At 46.3% G+C, this 24489-nt stretch overlaps 1 protein-coding gene across 1 annotated transcript; it reads right to left on the reverse strand.

Annotated features, from left to right (window-relative positions):
* Positions 1 to 854: 854 nt before the first annotated feature.
* On the reverse strand, positions 855 to 9240 carry DMRTB1 (DMRT like family B with proline rich C-terminal 1). Its single transcript, XM_033226313.1, has 4 exons — positions 8610 to 9240; positions 7007 to 7179; positions 3816 to 4020; positions 855 to 1748 (listed from the first exon to the last, which is right to left on the reverse strand). Exons 1-4 carry the CDS (start codon positions 9178 to 9180, stop codon positions 1681 to 1683), a joined length of 1017 nt encoding a protein of 338 aa, XP_033082204.1. The 5' UTR covers positions 9181 to 9240; the 3' UTR covers positions 855 to 1680.
* Positions 9241 to 24489: the final 15249 nt, after the last annotated feature.

Genomic DNA, 24489 nt, shown 5'->3' on the forward strand with positions numbered 1-24489 from the left:
ACACTGACGTAAGAGAACAGTTAGGGTATCACTTCTCAATGATCCCCCCGCCACCTATCCCAGGACTTAGGAGGATGCCTGGACACCTCTGCCCACAGGCAAAAGAGGAAGTAAAGTTGGCCTGTTCTCTTGGGTGCCAGCCATTCCCTGGACAGAGAACAGGACACTGCCGTGACCCTGGAATCTTTTATACCAGGTCCCCATCCTCCTCTGCACCCTTACTGGGAGTACTCATCTCTCTTCTCTGCTTAACTCATTATTGCCCCTTACAATGTGGTTGAGGCCCTGACTCCTGCAGAAAGCTTTCTCTGACCACTCCCACAGCCTCCCTACCTCTGTGTTCTAGTATGAATCCCCTAAGACTCTCTGTCTCTCCCACTAGATGTCATGTATCTCATGGGCAGAGCTGGGGTCTGTCAGGTTCTTAATCTAGTAGAGACACAGGATGTTTTCTAAATGAAGGTATAAATGCAACCAAGGGAAGAAGCCCAGGACCCTGAAACAGAACTGGTTCAAGTTCTGTTTTTTTAAATGCATGTTCCTATGCAGGGACTATGGAAGGAGCTGGAGGAAGGAAACTAAGACATCTTTACATTTTGTGTGTCTGCATCAGATATCTTTAAAAAGTCTCTACTGCTTAAAATAATAATAGTAATAATAAAGAAGTCTACTAGCCTGGCCCAATCCCCTCACTTGACAAGGAAGGTGGAGGTAGAACGGGGAGGGCATGCCTAAGCAAGTGCAGTCAAGGCCAGCCACAGGCCACAAACCCAGGCCCCCAATCTCCCCAACCCAGGCTCCTGCCAACCCTGCCTTCCACCAGGATCAAAGGGAGAATAAGCCTTCCACAAGGATTTCCATTGCTCATTTTATTTCAATAGCCAACTGTCCTCAGAGAACAAACTGTTCATGTCACAGGCGATCAGAGGCACCATTCTATTCCCTAGGGACTGCATCAGTGCTTATGAACAACCTACTTTTTAAAGTTGGCAATCACTATAAAAACATCAAATAGTCAAACTAATAAATTTTTTAAAACCAATGCCTATAATGGCTGAAACTTTATGGAGGGGGAATGAAGTAGCCCCAGCAGCCAGGATGCTTGCTAGTAAAACCCCTTAGAGAAGGGACAAGGGGCTGTGGCCAGGAAGATGTAGGGGACAGAGCAGCAAGGCAGGACGCTGCAGAACCTGCTGTCAACGACCCTGGTCCTGGCTGCTGGCTCCAGCCACCTGGATGAACTGGAATCTCGATGTCTGTGGTGCCCCCAGCGCTCTGGAGGACAAGACAAAGGCAGCAGAAGGCTGAAATAGATGATGCCTTCTGTCCTGGAGTGGGGCCTGAGGAAATCAAATACTGCCTCTGGGGCTTGTTCCAATAAATGGCAGTGCAACCCAAGGACAGTTAAATTCATTCCTAAATGGGAGCTTCTCCCAGCACCCACTCCTCAGAGCCCTGGTCCTCCCCTGGTAATAACTTCCTCCATACTCCTCTCCAACTGTACATCGCAGAACTGAAACTTAGAAATCGCCCTCCTTCCTCCTGTATTGAACTGGGAATTAGTTGCCATCTATGCTATCAACCTCCTTCCTCCCTACACATCACTGAATGAAGACAAGAAAACTGTTGTTGTCGCCCTCCAGTGCCCCACTCTGCTGGCCTGGAGGGCGGGCCTGGGGCCTAGTCGGACTGCTCCTGAGACGATGGCTGGCTGGGCTCACCCGGTGGCACCTCTGCATCCTGATCATCTGTGAAAGACAAAGAAGGCAGCGGGATTCAGAAAGAGGGAAAATGACTACCTATTTGCAGATGAAGATTTTCTTTTCTTCTTATTTTATTTTTTTGAGACAGACTCTCGCTCCGTCGCCCAGGCTGGAGTGCAGCGGTGTAATCTCAGCTCACTGCAAGCTCCACCTCCCAGGTTCAAGCAATTCTCCTGTCTCAGCCTCCTGAGTAGCTGGGATTACAGGTACCCACCAACCCTAACCCTAACCCTAACCCAGTTAATTTTTGTATTTTTAGCAGAGACGGGGTTGCCCCATGTTGGCCAGGCTGGTCTTAAACTCCTGACCTCAGGTGATCCACCCACCTCGCCCTCCCCACAGTGCTGGGATTACAGGTGTGAGCCACTGTGCCTAGCCCAGATATAGATTTTCCATAAGCCTTTCTCATCATACCCAGCCCTAGAAAAGAATGAATTTTCTTTTTTCTTTTTTTTTTTTTTTGAGCCGGAGTCTCGCTCTGTCGCCCACGCTGGAGTGCAGTGGCCGGATCTCAGCTCACTGCAAGCTCCGCCTCCCGGGTTCACGCCATTCTCCTGCCTCAGCCTCCCGAGTAGCTGGGACTACAGGCGCCCGCCACCTCGCCCGGCTAGTTTTTTGTACTTTTTGGTAGAGACGGGGTTTCACCGTGTTAGCCAGGATGGTCTCGATCTCCTGACTTTGTGATCCGCCCGTCTCGGCCTCCCAAAATGCTGGGATTACAGGCTTGAGCCACCGCGCCCGGCCGAGAATGAATTTTCTTTAATTTGTTAGGCGTCAGAAGCCTGGAATCCTAGCCTTGGCCATGTGATTCAGATTCAAGTTCCAGCTCTTGCTCTGCTCCTCACAAGCTGGGAGGAATTAGCAAGATACTCCATAGCTCTGAACCTCAGCTTCCCCTTCTGAAAAACGAGACGTATCCACCTTGCTGCCACCTTGCAATGGCAGCACGGGTACTAAGTGAAACACAGTGATAGGCCACCTTCACCAATGCCTTCATCACTTCGGGTTCTATTTAATCCTCAGAATCCTCACGAGGTAGGGACCATTATTTCTCTGCTTTTACACATGATGAAACTGGAGCACCAAAGAGTGAATGAGCTTGCCCAAGTTACACAGCTGGGCAAGTGCTGCAGCCAGGCCACCCAGCACTGGGGCCAGTGGCTTTCAGCCACATGACACCACGTCTCCAGCTACTGGATCTAGGCACTGCACACACAGGAAGTGTCCAACAGGCTTCAGTTTCCTCTTCAGTAAAATGGTGATACCACCAGACTCCCCTAGCTCATAACATGGTCTGACAGTCATTTTAAAGTCCTAGTTGAGTTTGTCAGTTCTTTCCAAATCACAGGAGCCCAAGGGGAAGACTGAAAGGAAAAAAGTCCTAGAAGCTTTAAAGCTGCAAGGGCCCTCAAAAGAAAACCCAAAACATTTTTACATCCAAAAGTTTCCTCGACCCTCACAGTAACCTAGTAAGGGGGCCCCTTTTATAGCTGAAAAGCCTCAGTGCCCAGGACCATCCAGTGCCCCAGTGGCAGAGCTTGTGAAGGACAGATTCTCTAGCTTCTGGTCTGGTTCCCTCAGAGCGGCCTGGGGCAGAGGCATAGCCCCACCACACGGGCTCCTGCTGCGGCTCCAGGCTCTGCATCTGCTCCCCTACCCCAGCCAGAGAGGCCTGGCACCTCCGGTCTTCCAAACGCACCACATGCCTGCTGCCCTCCATAGCTCTGCCCACGGAGCCAATAAGGTCAGTGAACAGGCACTGGACTGGGAGCTAGGCTGAGAACTCTGTTCAAATCCCAGCTCTGCTATTTACACCCACGAGAACTGCTGAAGGCCCTGATTTCCTCATCTGGAATCCCATTCCCACCTCCCTTAGGTGTGTGCTTATGGGGACTGGAGGAGGAGTATAAGAAGGAGCTCATCCTAGGGCTCAGCACCCTTTAAATTCCACGTCACTTCTCTCCACACCTAACCTTTCTTCAGATTAGGTACCTCTTCCTCCAGAAAGTCTCCCTGGCTCTGGCGGAAGCTGGAAGACTGGAGCTCACTCACCAGTGTTCTCCTTGTCAGTATCAAACAGGACGGTCAGTGAGAAAGATGACGGAGGAGGTGGTGGCGGTGGTGGGGGGAGGAAGTGGAGCGCAGAGAGGTAGCCTGGCGGGAGGAACTGGTGCTGTGGTGGAAGCGGTGAAAGGGGCGGCAGTGGTGGCGGCGGCAGGTAGTAGCTTGGCTGGAAGTCTCCCACTGGTTCTGATGCCTGCACAGCACGCACAGCAGAGAAGCAGAGAGGAGAGAGAGTTAGCCAGATGGGCTGACCAAACATAGCTCTCACCCCCGAAGTGGGGGGCTCCTAATGGGGAGATGCATGGCCCCAAACACATAGGCACAGGGCACTTGGAAAGCGGCATTCAGCAAACACCTGCCAAATTATTGAAGGCAAGAAGGAATACAGGCAACCTCAGATAAGCATGGGAACAGCTGAATGGTCACAGTGACAGAGCCCTTCTGTATATGCCAGGGCGACTGTGCTCACAATCCTAGAAGGGGATTCTATTACTATTCTTGCTGTAATGATGAAAAACAGGTTCAGTGAGATGAAGCTACAGGCCCAGGGCCCCAGAGCTACTTTGTGGTTAAGAGCAGAACTGGATCCCAAGTTGGCTGACTCCATAGCCCACTCAGCCGACCTCTGTCCAGCGCTGCTCTGCACTGGGGAAGGGTCTGAATGCATCCCAAGCCCACAGGACCCCCTGTCTGGCACATGTGGTCACTTAAACTCAAGTGCCAGGGGGGCCTTTGGGAGGAGAGGTTGGCAATGTGGGTGTAGAGCAGCTGTTTCTGAAGCAAGATACACTGGGTGACTTCAGACAAGTGACCTCACTGATCAACATTTTGCTGCTTCTGTTCCTTCTTCAAGGGATAGAATCCAATCCCTTACCACAGCACAGGGACCCATCACAGGATCTGGAGGGGGGATGACTACACAGCTCAGAGCTTAACCGAGAAACACATAAATGTCGTAAGAAATAATACTGAGTTTTGGATGTAGTTCCCGCCATTTACTTCTCTATCCAGATGCTTCAGAGCAACACTTCCTGAGCTGAGTTTCATGGATTCCTGGTGTCTTACAAAGTATTTTTTAGTACTCTAAAGTGTTCTTTGTTAAGTGAGTTTGAGAAACCCCATATACTGCCCCCCACATTAGTGGGTCACACATGAGCATATTAAAGGAAGAGTCTGCGAAAATCTCCTTAGATTAACCCAGCTAACCCAGTGGAACTTCATTCAACCACTAGGAAGGGAAGAAAGCCCACTTTTAAGTACCTACTATGTGCCAGACCCTGTGCTAGGTATTTTACATGCATCACCTTATGCATTCTACTCAGGAGCCCTAATAGACAGGTCCTCCCACCCCGATTTTACAGACCAAGACCTGAGTGAGGTCCTCAGAGGTCAGGTAACTGCCATGGGTCACATGGCTGGGACATGACGGAGGAGGCAGGATTGGACCCTAGGTCTGCCCAGCTCCACGGCCGGTGCTGTCCTGTGAACAGGAGAGCAGAGGGAGCCAAGCAGCAGCAGATGGGCAGGGACAGGAACAGGAAGGAGGAAGCTGTTCTGGAGAGCACCTCCAAGCCTTGGCAGGGGGCAGCAGGACAAGGATGAAAGTGATTCAGGGGCTCTTGGGTTTGAAACAGCTCACAAATCAATGCCTGATTCTCTCTCCAGACGTGAGAGGGTAGAAGGGGGATTATTAGTGCTTTAATTCCGAGCTGCTCAGCCAAGCATCTCCCTGGATCACAGCTCCTGCCCGGGGCCTGTGGTGGCAGCTTGGGCCCAGATAAACTGACTGAGATCACACTCTTAACAAAGGCCGTCTGGCAGGCCTGTCAATCAGAGCCCTGCCCTGGACGCCAGGCTCCAGGCTTCTGCGTGAGCAGACGGAGCGTGCTCTACTTGGCCAGAGCCCCTCTCTTTGTGTGGAGGCTGGAGATGCCTGGCTCTCCCTGGGCAGTGCCCACAGATGTCAGGCAGCAGTGCTGGTGTGATTAAAGGGCCATGTGTGTTCTACCTCTGTGGGAGAGAGGGAGGGGCAGTAGAAAGCACCTAGACCCCAGAGTCAGGGCAACCGAGATGCCTGACCTGGCTCTGTCACCAACCAGCTGTGTAACTGGAATCCTAGTCTCTCTCTCTCACCAGTTTTGTGACCCTGGCCAAAAGCTTAACTTCTCTGAGCCTTTTTTTCTCAATGCTACAATGGGGTACAACACCTACCTTGAAGGTTCAATAGGCACCCTGGAATTATCAAGGCCAGTGGCTTTCAAACTTTTTTCCCTTGAATCAGTGGAAAATGATTTTTAAGCACAATTTTACAACATCTAAGACAAGTGGAAGAGAAGCTGCTGCCGCCAGGCTGAAGCAGGAGTGAGGACCCAGTGACCTGTGTGCCCAACCTGCCCGGGTGCAGTTCGAGCCCCACTGGACTGGCTCCACACTGCGTGACTAATGACTTTCATTAAGGAGAGAGAGGGCTTTCAGCCATCCTAGTCTGGAAGGAGCTGGTAACCAAGGCCATAAAACTCAATCACACCTGCCTCGTAGTACACACCACAGGGGTGAACTGACTTTACACACTCGGTTCTCAAAATTCCCAGCTTAGAGAGAATACCAGCTAACGACTGACCTTTACTAATCTTATAAAAGGATTAAATTTCATTCTTTCAACAGGTATTTCCTAAGGTGTCAGGTGTTTGGGGGAAGGTTTCCGTATTTTTCATGACTCAGTTCAAATGCCACCTCCTCCTGAAAGCCCTCTGCAGTCTCAAGTGTGCTCTACCTGTGAGCAGGGAGTCTACCTCTGGTCCTGACTCTGCCTTAAATTTTGTGGTCCCAGTAAGGTGGATATTCCCTTTCTGGAGTCCAGCAAAATGAAGGGCCCTTCCAGCATCAGCATCAGTCAAGGAAGGGGTCACCCTGAACGCTCAGAGTCTTTCAGCCCACTGCCCTGAAAAGCACAGGCCATAGCCCAGGCCGAGTGGTGCAGACTGGTCCACACGTGTGCTCCCAGAGACACACACACTGTGCCTGGGCAGTGCCTAAAGCCCTCCACCAGCACTCAGGGGCTGGCATGGAGTGGGCACACAGTTCACGACAGCTGGCTTCCTGGGAATGAGGATCCATCAAGGCAACAGGGGCTGCTGGGAGGAGGAGGAAGCTGGCAAGAAATGAGGGGTGAGACTCACCAAGCCTCCGCCTTGGTACTGGCTGCGGGACACATGCCGGAAGCCCTGCTGCATGGGGACGCCAGGAGGGGCGTCCAGGTAGCCCAGCGAAAACGGGCGGTAGGGGTGCATGCTGGAGCCGCCAGGGTACTCAAGGCCCAATGCACGGTCCGGGTTGATGCTCACAGGGCGCCCTGAAGAAGGCAAGCAAGGAGGGAAGTGTTAGACACCGCTGGGAAAAGCATCCGCAGGGCGGCACAGGCCGGCGGGGTCATAAGCGCTGTTGTCCAAGCACAGAAAGTCAACCCCGCCCTTCCTTCCGCTGGGCCCTCACTGCATCTCCATCCTCCAGCCAGCCCCGCTGCTCTTGGAGAGTCCTTGGCACGGCCATCAAGCCCGCTGTGGGCCCCGGCCTGCGGCTCCCCGCTGCCCAGCACACCGCCCGCCCGCACTCTGCCTCTACGAGTCCTCAGTGCCAAGTTCCTCTTCCTCTGGGTCACAGTGAACCCGGCCATGGCTCGAGCTCTGGACACCGATTTGTGTGACTCTTCAATCAACCCTGTCCCTCCCACAAGGACAAGGTCCCTGAGGGCAAGAAATGTGACCCGCGTCCTCCATCACGAATGCCTGGCTCATAGTTCGGCCCAGCCCTGCTTGTCTGTTGAGATGGAACAAAGAAAGGCGGCTTCTCCTAGAATTGCGGTTTCAGGCCTGTGACCCCATTAGATGGGGCGTTCCCTGGGGACCTAGATTTTCTCGGAAAGTCAGGAAGGCGGGACGAGCCTGCGGAAGCCTCTGGACCAATGCTCTGGCACACAGAGGGCAGGACCTTGTCCAGCGTGACCCGGGCTCCCGCCTCGGCCTCAGCCTGTCCCACCACACCACCATGGGAGACACCAGGAAAACGCGTCCACACCAAACCCCAGGGCTTTTAAAGCTTCAAATGTACATGTGATGTGAAACTGTACTTCAATACCGAAAGCTCCAAGGCACAGGGAACAATGTGATTTATGTACAAGGTGAGGGGCTAAAAGAAAGGCAACATCTTTGCAGACCAACCGTTCTCTTGCGTGGTGTAAAGAAGCAGACTCGGCTCACCCGTACATGGGGAAAGGGAGGAAGAGGTGCACAGGCGCACTCGGCCAGGGCCGTGCTGAGGGGAGGAGCCTCCCGACCGCGAACAGGGAAGGAAGAGTGCGCAGGCGCAGTCGTCCTTGCGCTAACCTGCCAGCGGGAAAATTCTTATTCTGTAGGAGGAGCCTCCAGCCCAAAGAAATGGCGGGAAGAGGTGCGCAAGCGCAGTAGGACTGGGCTCCTCGAGGCCTCTTCCTGGAGGAGGAAGCACTGCTAAGTCGACTGGACGCCATTTTGTTCTTGCATGCCAGAATGACACAAACTACAGCTAAATGTCAAAAGCCCTCTGAACCGCCCATTCCTTTATGTTTCCTTTTTGTGAAAAGGTACCCAATCCAAATCCCGTTCCAAGAAGGGTTTCTTAAAGCAGAAGGTACGTTACACGTGGAAAGCATTCTCCTCACCCCAAACCCCTATGCCAGCTGCCCATCCGGGCTGGCCTGTACTGCCAGCTCGGGGAGTCCACCGCGGGACTAAGGCCACGACTTACCAAAGTCGGTGAACGGCGGGCCAGGCACGGGCCGCAGCGGCCTGCGCAGGTCCAGGGGGCCGGGGTAGCCACTGCCTGTGGCCTCCGCCCCAAAACGGGGTCCCGCAAGGCTGGGCATCGCCACGGCGGCTCGCTCGCTCGGCTCCACGTGGCCGCGGCCGCCCGGAACCGGTTGGAAGGCGTTCTGGCCCGGACTCTGGCCCCGCGGGGACCGCTCGAAGAAGCAGGCGGCCGCGCGGCCCTCGGGTCCCGGCTTGGCGTCTCCGGAGGGGGTCTCCGGAGGCAGAGGGCGGAGGCTCGCGCCCGGGAGGGGGGCGGGGGCGGCGGCCGCGGCCCCGGTGGCCTGCTCTGGACCTTGCGCACCCAGGGCTGCCTCCTGCTCCTCCTCGGCGGCCTGCGCCTTGAGCACCTTCTGCGCGGCCATGATCTTCTGGCGCTCGGAGATCAGGTAGCACTTTTCGCAGAGGCACTGCTTCCAGCGGCATTTGCCCGCGTGGCCCTTGACGGGCACCAGGAAGCCATGGTTCCTGCATCTCGAGCACTTGGGGGTGCGCACCATCTTGTCGGCCATTGGCAGGGTCAGCCTTCCTAGCACAACCACCACCTCTGGGAGCTGCAGAGCAAGTGGCGCTGGAATGAGCCGCGTCCCACAAGTCCCTGGTTCTGGGGACATTGGATACACTTGTAACAAAGCGTCTCGCAGTGTGTCCCGGGAACTGCAGCAAGAACCTTGCATTTTCCCTCCTTTTGGGGGGTGCACAGTTTGGAGAGTTTCTGTGCTTTGGGTAATTAGATGCAACGGATTGGGTTGAATAAATTCTTAATGGGATTATATTGCATGTATGTCATTTAGCTTATCTGAAGTCTTAGGCATGTAATTTTCCAAACTCTATTCCCGCCACTGACGGAAGGTATTTGTAACTTCAGGAACGGCGGAGTGATATTCAACGGTCCACAGATTTAAAACTCGGGAGGAATGTAGCTTTCAGTGTAGAAAAGCACTGTAAGAGGCAAACCATATTTCTCCTCCCTAAAGCTGCTGCTTCTGTGGCATTTCACTTCTCTGCCCTGCAGAGATGCTTCCAGGATATTCCAGAATATTCTCAAGAGCTCAGTGCAGTGTGATGGTTGCTCAAGGGTATGCCCTTGCAGTAATTCCCGTTTCTTGAGAGTCTTTGTGTAGAAATCCTCTTCTGGAAGATGGCACATTGCTGATGTTCATGCCTTACAAAGTTAGCATACTTAGAATATTTTAAAGTAAAATAGGCAGAATATTCTGGCACTAAGCCTGGCATAGTGTCCTGTGCCTGTAGCCCTAGCTGCTTGTGAGGATCACTTGAGCCCAGAAGTTGGAGACCAACATGAGCAACATAGCGAGACTCCTATTTCTAAAAAATTAAATAAAACAAAAATTCTGCAAGACCCCGTTTCTAAAAAATTAAATTAAAAAATTATCTAGCACTAGCTTCAGTGATTGCTTAACCTCATCATGAATTTCGTTATCCTTGTAAAACAACGCAAATATTGGGACATCTGAAAAGCTAACACAAACGTCATAGTTTACCCAAGGACATTAAGTTTTTTTTGTTTTGTTTTGTTTTTTCTTTTTTTTTTTCGAGACAGAGTCTCACTCTGTCACCCAGGCTGTAGTGCAGTGGCGTCATCTCGACCCACTGAAACCTCCGCCTCCCAGGTTCAAGCGATTCTCCTGCCTCAGCCTCCTAAGTAGCTTGGATTACAGTTGCCCACCACCATGCCCAGCTAATTTTTGTATTTTTAGTAGAGACGGGGTTTTCGCCATGTTGGCCAGGCTGGTCTTGAACTCCTGACCTCAGGTGATCCACCTGCCTGGGCCTCCCAAAGTGCTGGGATTACAGGCTTGAGCCACCGCGCCCGGCCTAATTCATCTTTTAAAAGTAAATTTGTGACACCCTGAGGCCTCTCTCTCTCTCTCTTCCCCCCTACCTCCCCACTGCCTCCATTTTCCTCCCCTCCCCTCCCCTCCCCTCCCTTCTTTGTCCTAAAAAAGGAAAAAATGGGCCACTAACAAGCCGAAAAGCTTCTAATTAGATCAGTCGCATTTAAGGAGATAGTTACAGTTAATAAGTGGCCAAGGCCGGGCACGGTGGCTCAAGCCTGTAATCCAGCACTTTGGGAGGCCCAGACAGGCGGATCACGAGGTCAGGAGATCGAGACCATCCTGGCTAACACGGTGAAACCCCGTCTCTACTAAAAAAATACAAAAAAACTAGCCGGGCAAGGTGGCGGGCGCCTGTAGTCCCAGCTACTGGGGAGGCTGAAGCAGGAGAATGGCGTGAACCCGGGAGGCGGAGCTTGCAGTGAGCTGAGATCTGGCCACTGCGCTCCAGCCTGGGCGACAGAGCGAGACTCTGTCTCAAAAAAAAAGGGGGGGGGGGCTAAAATTTGTGCATTTTTCATTGCCCTTTCTTGGAATTCCTCTCTTTCTGGTGGTAGAATGGGAGAAGCCCATGCCTGGTGTCCACTTTGATTTTCCTGAGTCTCTGATTGTAGTTGTACCTTGCGTTTCTTACTAGCTGCCTGGGAATAGGAAATGGTTAGCATTTGGGGGCTTATTAGACACTGGAAAGCGAAAAATGATTTGTAAAGTCTTTTTCTGCTTTAAAAAAAATCTTAAGAAAGTAAAAGTAAGTATGTGTTTCCTGCATTACTTGGCTTGTTAGGAACTTCACTGGTAGCTCTGCATCCATTTAAGGAGGTCTAGGTTTGTTTCTGCTTTGCTGTAACAACTTCTCAGTTAAGTTTTTATTTTAAAACATCTGTGATTAGTGGGCCAGGTGCAGTGGCTCACGCCTGTAATACCAGTACTTTAGGAGGCCGAGGGAGGTGGATCACCTGAAGTCAAAAGTTCAAGACTAGCCTGGTCAACATCTCTACTTTTAAAAAAATACAAAAATTAGCTGGGTGTGGTGGCGGGCACCTGCAGTCCCAGCTACTCGGGAGGCTGAGGCAGGAGAATCACTTGAACCCGGGAGGCAGAGGTTGCAATGAGCTGAGATCGCACCTTTGCACTCCAGCCTGGACGACAGAGGGAGACTCTGTCTCAAAAAGAAATATATATATATTAGTGGCCGGTCGCAGTGGCTCACGCCTGTAATCCCAACACTTTAGGAGGCCGCGGCAGGAGGATAACTTGAGCCTAGTAGTTCCAGACCAGTCTGGGAAGCATGGCGAAACATCTCTACAAAAATTAGCCAGGCATGGTGACTTGCGTGCCTGAAGTCAAGAGGATCGCTTGAGCCCAGAACGTCGAGGCTGCAGTGAGCCATATTTGTGCCATTGCACTCCAGACTGGGTGACAAGGCAAGCCTCTGTTGAAAAAAAAAAAAAAAAAAAATTGGTTAAAGGACAGGTAAGCTCTTTTTCTGACTACCCAATAAAAAATGTATAGTGTTTTTCACTGACCTTGTCTTTCAAAAATGACACTTATGACACTTAAAATCATAGTTTCAGTACTGCTGTCAAAAAATCTGGGGCACAAACTGCATTGTTTCATGATACTGTAAATTGTAATGTCATTTTCTGCATTATCAAATTTAAATTTGAACATCAGGTGACATCGGATAATAAGGCCTAAAAACGAAAACTACTCATTTATATTTCATGCTTGACCACCCAAGCTCTTTGCATTTTCTCATTAATATTAATAATTTAAAGGAAAATTTTCTTCAAAGCAAGCTATTTGAGTTAACATACTTTAGCCTTGTTAACTACAAAATGCTTCCATATTCAGTTCATAGCTTTAGGAGCAAAATATACCCAAGGTGATGTGAATTTGCACAGTGCTTTGAGAACATTAATAAACAACCATATATCTTTTTAATCAGTAGTCATGTTATAAGATGCAGGGTTTACACAGTAAACAAATCTACAAAGAAAAACACTAGTTTATTTCTCTCTTTCCCCCAAACGTCTCAATTTGTGTAGGTAAATTTCAACAGAGTTTTATTTATCTCATTCTTGGAAATTCAGGCAAATTGATAGTTTTGTTCTGTTTAGGCTGATGGTTGATTACTTCTTAGACTGCTGCTTTAAAAAAAAAAAGATATACATATGTATATGTACAAAGACATTTCTTTTTTTTTTTTTTGGGACGGAGTCTGCCTCTGTGGCCCAGGCTGGAGTGCAGCGGCGCGATCTCAGCTCACTGCAAGCTCCGCCTCCCAGGTTCACGCCATTCTCCTGACTCAGCCTCTGGAGTAGCTGGAACTACAGGCGCCCCCCACCACGCCTGTCTAATTTTTCTATTTTTAGTAGAGACGAGGTTTCACCGTGTTAGCCAGGATGATCACCATCTCCTGACCTTGTGATCCGCCCCCCTCAGCCTCCCAAAGTGCTGGGATTACAGGGGTGAGCCACCGCGCCCGGCCACAAAGATATTTCTTTAAACTGGGTTTTTGTGTTTTGTTTTTGTTTTTGAGACGGGGTCTGGCTTCATAACCCAGGCTGGAGTGCACTGACGTGGTCTCTGCTCATTGCTACCGCCACCTTCCAGGTTCAGGTTATCTGCCCACTTTAAGCCTCCCAAGTAGCTGGGACAACAGGCACACACCACCACACCTGGCTAACTCTTGTATTTTTTTGTAGAGGCGGGGTTTCACCATGTTGCCCAGAAGCTCAAGTGATCCACTGGCCTTGGCCTCCCTATGAGCTGAGATTACAGGCATGAACTACTGCACCTGGCAGTATTTTAAAAGATAGTGACATGATATAAAAGCAGAAAACAGGAAGTCAAAAAAGGATGGGAGCAGTAAATAAACAGTGAACAACTTCTTTCCCCACACCTAAACCTTGGGATATTTACATTTAAGAAAGTCTGCCAACTTACAATTGCTGAAGAATTGCAATTTGACTAATTAACTGCAGTGAGGATGCTTGGTGGTCATAAATGACTCCCAGCTTTTTTCCCCAGAGTCCCTAGTTTCCTAATACCTCTTCTATTTGGTTAATATGATTGCTGCTGGTACTGTTTAATTCATATTCATTTTAAAGAGCCTTGTATTATGCAGTGCACGGGGGTATCATTTATAATCATTAAATATTGCATGCACTAGAATGTTTCCATACTGGCAGCACTCGAGTAAGGAAGGGCTTTTTTTTTTTTTGCCTATAGCATCTTTTTCCCCCAGCAGCTATAACCCAGGTATCTGCTATCTTCCTTTCTTTGAGCTCTCTCCAGTGAGCAATGAAAACTTTATTGAAGATTTCATAGAAGAGGTGGAGGGGAGGATTTACATGATACATCCTATGGCAGATGCTTTAAAATCCTGCCTTAGCATTTCTGTTCTCTCAGGATCCTCCTCTGCTGTGCCAAACCCACTGGTTTGTCTTCCCACAGACCAGTGCTCTGTCCTCCCACCGGCCAGTATCCAGCCTCTCTAGTTCCTCTCTCCTTTCTTTATTTCTGTTAACCTCTGTAAGGGCTGTGGCTATCTTATTTCCCTTTATGTCTAGCACAAAATTGATATTCAGTAAATACTTGTTGCATATGTGAATGAGTTCTCCCTCTCCTGCCAGTGTCAAAGTTATCTCCTCCCCAACTGGCTTCAGCAACTTTCCTCAAACATTATACAAGTGCTCAGCAAAATAGAAAGCCCGCAGTGATCAAGGCCACTCTTCTGACCAGCAGAACTGGGGGACTGACTTTGGTCTTGAGCTTACCCCCTCCCCTAATGGCTTAATAATAGTAATAATAATATTTAGCACTTTCTAACTGTTTATATGTGCCAGGAACTCTCAAGTCCTTTACATGTATTAACTCATATAATCCTACTAACAAGCCTCCAAGGTAGGTTACTGTTATTATCGCCCCCATTTTATACATGAAAAACTGAGACCAAAGAAGTTTAGAACTTCCCAAGATTTCACAGCCATTAAGTGGCAGAACCATGATTCAAAACCAGGAAATCTAACATCAAAGTCTCTGTTATCAACCATGTATTTGCTAACCAAATATTTCTTCTAAACCAGTGATCTCTCCAGGAAAGCTTTGGTGATGAATAGAAATGTTCGTATCATTATATACTCTGTTGCAGTTGGGGCAAAGGGGGGTGAAGCGGGTAGCAACCTGGGGAAACTTCCTAGGATGCCCTGCTTAGCTGCTTTTCTGTATCCATGGTCAATATTTATTGAGTGCCAACCATATGCTAAGCATAAGGCATGCAGAAGTAAGTAAAAAGACAGGATCCTTGCCTTTAGGCCTACATTCTAGCTGGCAATCCAGACAGTAAACAAGTAATTCCAGAGTAAAAAAAGTCAGGCTTTCAGAGCTCATATGGAATCCTAAACTGGCTTGAGAAATCAAGGAAGCTTCCCTGAGGGGCTGATTTCTAAGCTGATGCCCAAAGGGTTAGTAGCCAGCCACAAAAGCAGAAGTGTGTCCCACGGGCTTATTGGCCTGCAGTGTGGCTATAGCGCAGCAGGGTTGAGACACTGGCAAGAAGTGAGGTGGAAGAGTAACCTGGAAGGAGTCCTTGAGGGAAATTGACCAAGGAGAAGAGGAAATGACACGGCAGAGCCAAGCCATACTATAACTTTGGTTATTCTTTCAGAAAACAAAACAATAAGTAATGAAGACTCGTGCAGGTATTGCAAGATTCAAATAGAGTTGAGTGGGGTTTTCCTTGAGGTGCTTGTTCCAGGTGGGGCACACATTTGAGGCTAGCCATGGTCCAAACTGGCACTGGGCCAGACAGGGTTGCTCCTTCTAACCCTGGGACACCATTAACAGATTCATCTGACCTCTCCTAGGAATCTTAGAGAAGTGAGGCACAAAATAGTAATGGATGGAAGGCAAAGGAGTGAGAGTGAGAGAAAAGAAGAGCATCAGGTAGTCAAACAGTCCAAAGCTGTTGGAGAGGCTGTGAAGGTAAAGACTGGAAACAAGCAATTCTGGGGAGCAAAGGAAAAGTACATCATCCTGGTGGAGAGGGCATGCTCCAGGTGCTACATGCTCCAAGTGCTACTGTACTGACCTTTGTTTTGTTTTGTTTTTACTTGCTAACTGGATGAACAAACATTTTTTGACACCCACAGAAACTTTCTTCCCTTCCTTCCTTTCTTTCTTTTTTTTTTTTTTTTTTTTTGCAACAGGGTTTCACTCTATTACCTAGGCTGGAGTGCAGTGGCGTGAGCATAGCTCACCCTCAAACTCCTGGCTCAAGCAATCCTCCCGCCTTGGCCTCCCAAAGTGCTGGGATTATAGGCAGGAGCCACCATGCTCAGCCCACAGAAACTTCCGTAGTAGTATATGTAGCTGATTACATGTATTTTTGACAGTACTATCAAATTTCTATAAATTTCAATTTTTTTTTCTGAAAATATGAGAGGCACATGTCCCTATAAACTACATTGCTAATAGAGAATAATATAGCCTTTAATATATCTGTCCTGTGGTAAAATGCAAACTCAATTTAACACAAGAGGCATGCATTGAATGCCAACTATATACAAGGTACTGTTCTCTGGTAAAAGCAGAGTCAAAAAGAGCAAAGGAAAAAGAAAATTAAATTGAATCTTCCTTTTTCTGTGTATGTTCCTTGTCTAGTTTCTTAAAACAGTAACTTTCTATTTATCAAAAAACAAAAAATCCAGCAGTTTTTTCCAGAGTTATGCTTCTATGAGAAAGGCAAATAGATATCAGTAATTTATCTTTCGAGAGACCTTTCTAAACATTTTATGTCAGAGAGTCAGTACAAGTTCAGTCCATTTTGTAACTGAAAACAGATGGCAAGTAATACTACTCTAAAGACAGGCAAGCTGGGTGAGAACATGATCATTAGTTATTAGCTGTGTTAACCTTAGCTAAATTATTTAACTTCTTTGAGCCTCAGTTGCAATAGTAATATTTGTAAAACGTGTGGCAAATCCCAAAGTATAGCACATTTATCCCATTTAGTGATATTATTTCATGAATGCTTACAACTTTACAGACATGGCCTCATCTAAGCCACAGAACAACATCTATAAGGTAGGTAATTTTATTGTGTCCATTTGACAAATAACATTGAAGTTTAAAGTTCAGAAATATCTTACCCAAGGTACATAGGAAATAACAGAAACACATGTGAATAGTCTCCAAGTCTGAACTCCTAAGTACTATACCATATTGCCATTATTTAGTTATTTCCTTTAACTGTAAGGAAATAAGGTGAGATGGCTGACTCTTGTAGGATTAATGAGATAATACATTTGAATAGCCCAGCACAGTGTCTGGTATCTGGCACATGGTTAGCATGCATTACATAGTATCAAGGAGGAAGAAGGGACAAAGGGAAGGGGGGTGAGGAATAAGTAGTATTTCTGACTTACCCCAAGCCACCTCCAATCACAGGATTTGATTTAGCTACACAGTGGCATCAGGCTCTCCAAGCATAGATTAAACCCCAGCTGTCCAATACTATACCTATTATTTACTGTGGCTATTGAGCACTTAAAATGTGCCTAGTTAAATTTAAGATGCTCTGAAAGTGTAAAATACACACCAGATTTTAATGACATAGTATGAAGAAAAGAGTGCAAAATATCTCAACAATTTTATATAGATTATATATTGAAATAATATTTTGTGTATATTGAATTACATAACATTTTAATGTGGCTTTTTACTTTTTTTAATGTTGCTACCAGAAAATTTTACATTATATGTATGATCTTTCATTATATTTCTATTGGGCAGCAGTGCACAAGAGATTTGTGTGCTCAGTCCTTCTATTTCTGAAGACCAAGTTTTCCACATTAGCTCATATTCAAGGTGTTACATCATCTTCAGGTAGAGTGTACCACGTTCATACCCCCCTCCATCTTGGTGGTTAGATAACCTTCACCAGCATGAATATCTGCTCTTTACCATTTAGGGCCTTTTAAATGGGATCAAAACACCGTCTTGTGCTTCAGAATTGAAAGTATTACTATTAGAAAATGCCAGCTAGAAGAGTCTAATAAAACTCCAGTTTGCATTTTGAATCTTCAAACATACAATGTTATTTTTATGGGAATATTTTCCTATTTCTCTTGTTAGGTATAAATTGCTAGTAAAATACTGTGTAAACTAGAAAAGAAAGAAGGGTGTCATTATTTACTAAGGTACAGCATGCCTACAATATAGAATCCATCAGTTTTGCCTAAAAGCTCGACCAGAGGGCATAGGTCAATTATGTACGTGTCGCTTGATAAATGTAGTCCTGTGGACATTTTATATTGTAAGAATTCTGGAAAATTAGTTTTTAAAGTATTTGATTAATGCCCTTCTCCCCAAGAACCTACCCCAGGTAAACAATTACTACCACTAGGAATAGTAATTTTGCTTTGCACAAATAATTTCTTAAACAAGAAAAGGCATGAAGATTTGTTATGAACGGTTTTTTTCCTAAGCATATAGAGATTATTACCTCCTACACATTTTCTTTAAACATAGTTAAACTTATTTAGCCTAATCAGTTTGGGGATTGTTGCTTTTTCCTCTTTAACTTGCCAGATAAATCAGAAATATTTATTTTAAGAGACAGTTTAAGGAGCTCCATCATTCCCAATCTGTCAGAGTTTTACAAATAAATCTCAGTTGAATGTCTATCATTGTTTCCAATCTGGTCAAGAAAAAAGAAGAAAAAGTATACAATTCATCAGAATAATTAGTTGACTGGGGTTGAATAATTCTAAGAATAAACATTTGACCCCCTGGCACCTCATAAACGCCCTGGAGTGCGAAGGATTATAAATTAATGTACAAGATGTAAAAGGGTCCAGATACACACTTAACATTATTGCAAGCATGTGGGACACATTTAGATAAGTTAAAACCAAGTGTGGGTTTTGAGTTTGGCCATCTTTCATCAGTGGCTTACTAAAGCTTTATTCCTTTGGTGTGAGGATAGGGGGGTGCAGAGAAGTGGGTAGGAAGAATGGAATAGCGGCAGCAGTGCCCCCTGCTGCCCGATGGCCACCTCCCCTCATGGAAACTTGAGGTTTCAGGAATTTTTAGAGACATGGCACCCCAGGGAATAATGAAACTCCTCTTAAGGAAGTCAGGAAGGAAAGAACTAACACATATAAAGGTTTTACAGCATTGCAAGCATTGTTCTATCATTTAATAATATGAAGCTCATTACAAATTTAGGAAAGAATATGATGCATTTCATAGATGAAGAAACTGAGGTTCAAGAATATAGGATAAACTTTACAAATTTCATAGCTAGAAGTGGAGTAGTCCAGACTATAGAGCAGGTATTCCTGGCTCCAAAGCCTGTGCTTCTTGTACTGCAGCACACTGCCCATAGCTGGAAGCCAAGGACATAGCTCAGACTCCTCAAGTATGGTGACCATCCTGATTTGCCTGAGACTGAAAGAATTTTAGGGACACAGGATTTTTAGTGGTAAAACCTCCCTGTTTTGTCCAGGACAAGCTGGGACAAATTGACCAATATAGCTGGAATTCAACGGAATAAAGCACCAGGCTGGAAGGGTTTATTTGGAAAAGGAGGAAGGCTGCCTGGTTCTCTGTCCTGTCCTGCTCTGAGGCAGCCACAGGTGAACAATCTCTGTCCTGCTTATTTTATGCCTTGACACATCGTGGGGCATTGTCAAAGAAGTTCACATCTCTGCCAGTTATGATTTCTTCAATTCCTGTCCCAAATCATCAAAGTCAGCAGGAATTTAGTTAACCGAATCATCCACTTGAGTGGAGGAGAAAGAGCAGAAACTGGCATCACAGAAACATGAGTTTTGAGAGGATTGAATGAGGCCAGAAAATGGGTGTGAGTAACAGAACTGACATTTGTGGAATGCTTATTAACATACAGGGCACTGAGCCACATACTTTATGCACAACTTCTCACACATTCGTGCACATTGTCTCTCCTATTGCAACCCTAAATGATAAAAGGTAGTTATAATGAACTCAAATTACAGATTTACAAAAGAAAAATAAGCTCAGAAAGAGGCTAAATAACTTGTCTAAATTCACACAGCTAGAAAAAAATGGAACTCAAAATTTGTTTCAGCCCAAAGTTGTGACACTTTCTCTACTATATCATAGTGTCTGACTGTGATATTGTGATATAATATAAAATATGTATCTGGTCTTTGTCCTGGTTCCTGGCTCAGAGTCCCTAAAATGCTTGTAATTTCCTGAGTGATAGGGGTGATAGGAGCATCATTTGTTACGATATTTGCCCTTTATCCCCAGTTCCTGACAGGAGCTTCTAAGACCCTTGGAATCTCTGGAATGACAACAGTGTCTTTTTGTCTGCTAATGATGTGATTGGTGGCTGGGGTCCCCTAGATACCTTCAGGATGGGGGCTGCTCACCAGGAAGACCAAGGCATGGTAAGAGAATTAGAACTTTCAGCTCCCACCCCCACCTCTGGGGAGGGGAAAGGGACTGGAGATTGAGTTAATCACCAATAGCCAATGATTTAACCATGCCCAAGTAATGAAACCTCCATGAAAACAAAGTACAGGGCTCTGCGAGCTTCCAGGTTAGTGAACACATTGACATGCTGGGAGGCTAGCAGGCTCTGAGAGGGTATGGAAGCTCCGTGTCCCTTTTCCCCTTAGTCTGTCCTATTCCTCTCTTCCATTTGGCTGTTCCTGAGTTGCATCTTTTATAATAAACCAGTACATGTAAGTAAAGTGTTTTCCTGAGTTCGGTGAGCTATTCTAGCAAATTATTGAACACGAGGAGGAGATTATGGGAATCTCCAATATATTACCAGTAGGTCAGAAATATGGGAGGCTCTGGACTTGCAATTAGTGTCTGAAGTGGGGACAGTCTTGTGGGACTAAGCCCTTACCTGTGGGGCTTGACATGAATTCCAAGTGGTTAGTATCCAAATTGGATTGAATTGTTGGATACCCAGTTGGTGTCCAGAGAGTTGGAGAACTGACTGGTGGTATGGAAAAAAATCCGCATTTGGTGTCAGAAGTGAGTAGAAGCATTCACTGTACTGACAAGTCATAGTGTTTAATAAATATTCAATTCCCCTTCCCATGAAGTTCCTAAGGACTTGAATTTATTAATTTCAGTGTCCTCCATATGCTTTAAAAATTATAAAAAGATTAAGGATGAGCTTGCTGTTAAGAAAAAATGTATATAAAAAGAAAAACCTTAGACAAATTAAATTTAGCAGAGATGCCGGGCGCGGTGGCTCAAGCCTGTAATCCCAGCACTTTGGGAGGCCAAGATGGGCGGATCACAAGGTCAGGAGATCGAGACCATCCTGGCTAATATGGTGAAACCCCCTCTCTACTAAAGAATACAAAAAAAAACTAGCCGGGCGACGAGGCGGGCGCCTGTAGTCCCAGCTACTTGGGAGGCGGAGGCAGGAGAATGGCGTAAATCTGGGCGGCAGAGCTTGTAGTGAGCTGAGATCCGGCCACCGCACTCCAGCCTGGGCGACAGAGCCAGACTCCGTCTCAAAAAATAAATAAATAAATTAATTAATTAATTAAATAAAATAAATTTAGCAGAGTTGAATTGGGTAAAGAACAATTTGCAAATCGGGCAGCCCCAGAACCAGAATAGGTTCAGAAACTCCATCACTGGTGCATGGTCGAAGATTTATGGATGGAGAAAGGAAAGTGATGTACAGAAAAGAGCAAGGTACAGAAACAACCAGATTGGTTACAGCTCAGTGTTGCGTTATTTGAACATAGTTTGAACAGTTGGCTGACTTTGATTGGCTGAAACTCAGTGATTGGCACAAGGGTAGGTTGCAGTCTATTTGCACATCCAGTTAGGTTACAGTTCACTATGTATGGAGAAACCTTTAGGCCAAACTTAAAATATGTAAGGAGGCAGCTTTAGGCTAAATCTAACAAAATAAAATAACATGCCAAAAACACTATTCTCCAAACTTGTATGGTGAATATAGAGATTCACTATGGGAGAATGAAGTCATCTGATTAAGTTCACTCTGAGAAAATAATTCAAGCAACTACTCCGGTTCATTTTTATAGGTAAGAGGGTTGGCCACTACCTCCTGATTACTGGATAGAACACTGTTCCATGAAATGATACATAAACAAAGTAAGCAGTGTTCTTACAATCCTGTCAGAAGTATTTCCTATACAGTCAAAAAAAAAAAAAAAAGGCAATTTACCAGTCCCGATTACATACAAATGAATGAATGGCAAACACAAGGGAGGTGAATTAAGCAAAGAAAGTTTTCTGGCAGACATACTTCGTAACTGATTGTGTAAGATGACATGGATTTGTAGAGGAAAGTTGGGGAGGGCACACACAAAAACATGGACAACAGGAATAAGGACATTTTGCATGAATATATTATATATTTATGTAACTGTAGTAAAGAAGGTGTCAATGGGCCATGGACCTAAGTATTTATGGCTGAAAATCAAATACCCTACATGCAAATTAAAATTTCGTGAGGAGGAAGTGAGTCAAAATGATGTAGAGATCAAAGAGTATCTCCCAGATACCTGAACAAATAGGAGTTCTGTTGCTAAAGAGGAATGGGCAGTTGGCTTTTGAGTAGACAACAGTGTCTGCCACTCTATATTCATGAAATGGGAAGAACATCTATCTTGTATGCTTATTGTAGGATTACAGATGTTTATAGCAACTGGCAAAGAGTAGATACCAAGTAAGTGTTGGTTATTGTTTTATCTAAGTACTCTATGATTATGCTTTAGAGCTTTGGAAAATTATGTTTGGGGACAATGTGGGATATTAGCTCTGCTTTGGAATACATTTAAAATGTGCCTGGCACATAACAGGCACTTAATAAAAATCTGTTGAATAGATGAATAAAGGAATACATTTTCACTCTTTTCTCTTTAACAAATAAAAGAAACAAAAGTCTTTGACCTTCTGGAAAGGAAAGGTCTACTTAACTCATCAATTGAAGTTTGCAGAAAGAACACAGTAAAAGTATGATGACGATTTCAAGAGAGAAATATTGCCCAACATTATGTAACCACCAAGGAAATAATAATGGTAGTTGTGTGCTCTGTAATGGTGAAATATTCTTATAGGCTACTTTCAGTTATTACTGACTTTATGGCTGGGTTTTAGTAAAGTTATTTGCTATGGTTTGGATATTTGACCTCTCCAAACCTCATGTTGAAATTTGATACCAAATGTTGGAGGTGGAGCCTAATGGGAAGTGTTATAGGGGTGGGTGGCTCCTGAATGAGGGGGTGCAGTCCTCACAACAGCAAGTGAGTTCCATGAGTTCCTGAAAAAGCCTGTTGTTTAAAAGAACCCAGCACCTTCCTCCCCTCTATCTTGCCTTGTGATTTCTGGCCATCTCCTCTTGCATTCCACCGTGAATGGAAGCAGCTTGAGGCCCTCACTAGAAGCAGATGTTGGTGCCATGCTTCTTGTACAGCCTGCAGAACCATAAGCCAAATAAACTTGTTTTCTTTATAAATTACCTAGGTATTCCTTTATAACAACACTAATGAACTAAAACATTATTGAACTAAGAAGTGTCTAAGAAAAGTTTTACCCTGACGATTTCTTGATTGTTTTCTTTAACTTGTACAAATACATTGTTTGAAACAATATTTTAAGGCCAAATGTAGTGGCTCATTCCTATAATCCCAGCACTTTGGGAGGCCAAGGAGGGCAGATCACTTGAGTCCAGGAGTTTGAGACCAGCCTAGGCAACACAGTGAGACCCTTGTCTCTATAAACAATTTTTTAAAATTAGCTGGGTATGGTGGCACGTGCATGTAGTCCCAGCTACTTGGGAGGCTGAGGTGAGAGGATCGCTCAAGCCTTGGGAGGTTGAGGCTGCACTGAGCCATGATCATGTCACTGCACTCCAGCCTGGGTGACAGAGTAGACCCTGTCTCAAAAAAATATATATATATATATATTTTAGTGGTACAGTGTAGGGTCCAGCCCTACAGGGCCTGTGGGTTTTTCTCTTTGTGTGCAGAGACAAGAGATTGCAGAAATAAAGACACAAGACAAAGAGATAGAAGAAAAGACAGCTGGGCCCAGGGGACCACTAGCACCAAGGCACAGAACCAGTAGTGGCCCCGAATGCCTGGCCATGCTGTTATTTATTGTATACGAGACAAGAGGGCAGGGTAAGGCGTGTAAGTCGTCTCCAATGATGGGTAAGGTCATGTGAGTCATGTGTCCACCAGACAGGGGGCCCTTCCCTATTTGGCAGCCGAGGCGGAGAGAGAGAGGGGACAGTTTACGTCATTATTTCTTCTATGTATTTCTCAGAGAGATCAAAGACTTTAATACTTTCACTATTTCTGCTACTGCTATCTAGAAGGTGGAGCCAGGTGTACAGGGTGGAACATGAAGGTGGACCAGGAGCGTGACCGCTGAAGCACAGCATCACAGGGGGATGCCTAGGCCTCCAGATGGCTGTGGGTGGGCCTGACTGTTGTCAGGCCTTCCATAAGAGGTGGTGGAGCAGAGTCTTCTCTAACTCCCTCGGGGAAAGGGAAACTCCCTTTCCTGGTCTGCTAAGTAACTCCTGGTCTGCTAAGTAACGGGTGCCTTCCCAGGCACTGGCGCTATCACTAGACCAAGGTCTGCTAACTAATGGGCACCTTCCCAGGCACTGACTGTTTTGTTTAATTTAATTTAGGAGAGCTAAATAATTAAACATGAGGCCAAAGTACATAAGAAAGCGGCAGCCTTTTATTGCAAATATGCACACACTCTCAGGTGAGGTTCTCTGGTCCTCAGGTGTGGGGGGCCAGGGAAGTCACGCCGGCGCTCTTGGGTGAGGTTCTCCAGTCCTCAGGTATGGGGGGGGCGCAAAGAAGTCACACCGGCTCCTGCCGGCAGCAGACTTTTATGCATTGCTACTGGAAGGGGGAGGGCAGTGGGTGGGATAAGGACGTGATAGGG

This window comes from Trachypithecus francoisi, unplaced genomic scaffold (genome assembly GCF_009764315.1).
Source record: "Trachypithecus francoisi isolate TF-2019V2 unplaced genomic scaffold, Tfra_2.0 Lachesis_group12, whole genome shotgun sequence".
Taxonomy (NCBI): domain Eukaryota; kingdom Metazoa; phylum Chordata; class Mammalia; order Primates; family Cercopithecidae; genus Trachypithecus; species Trachypithecus francoisi.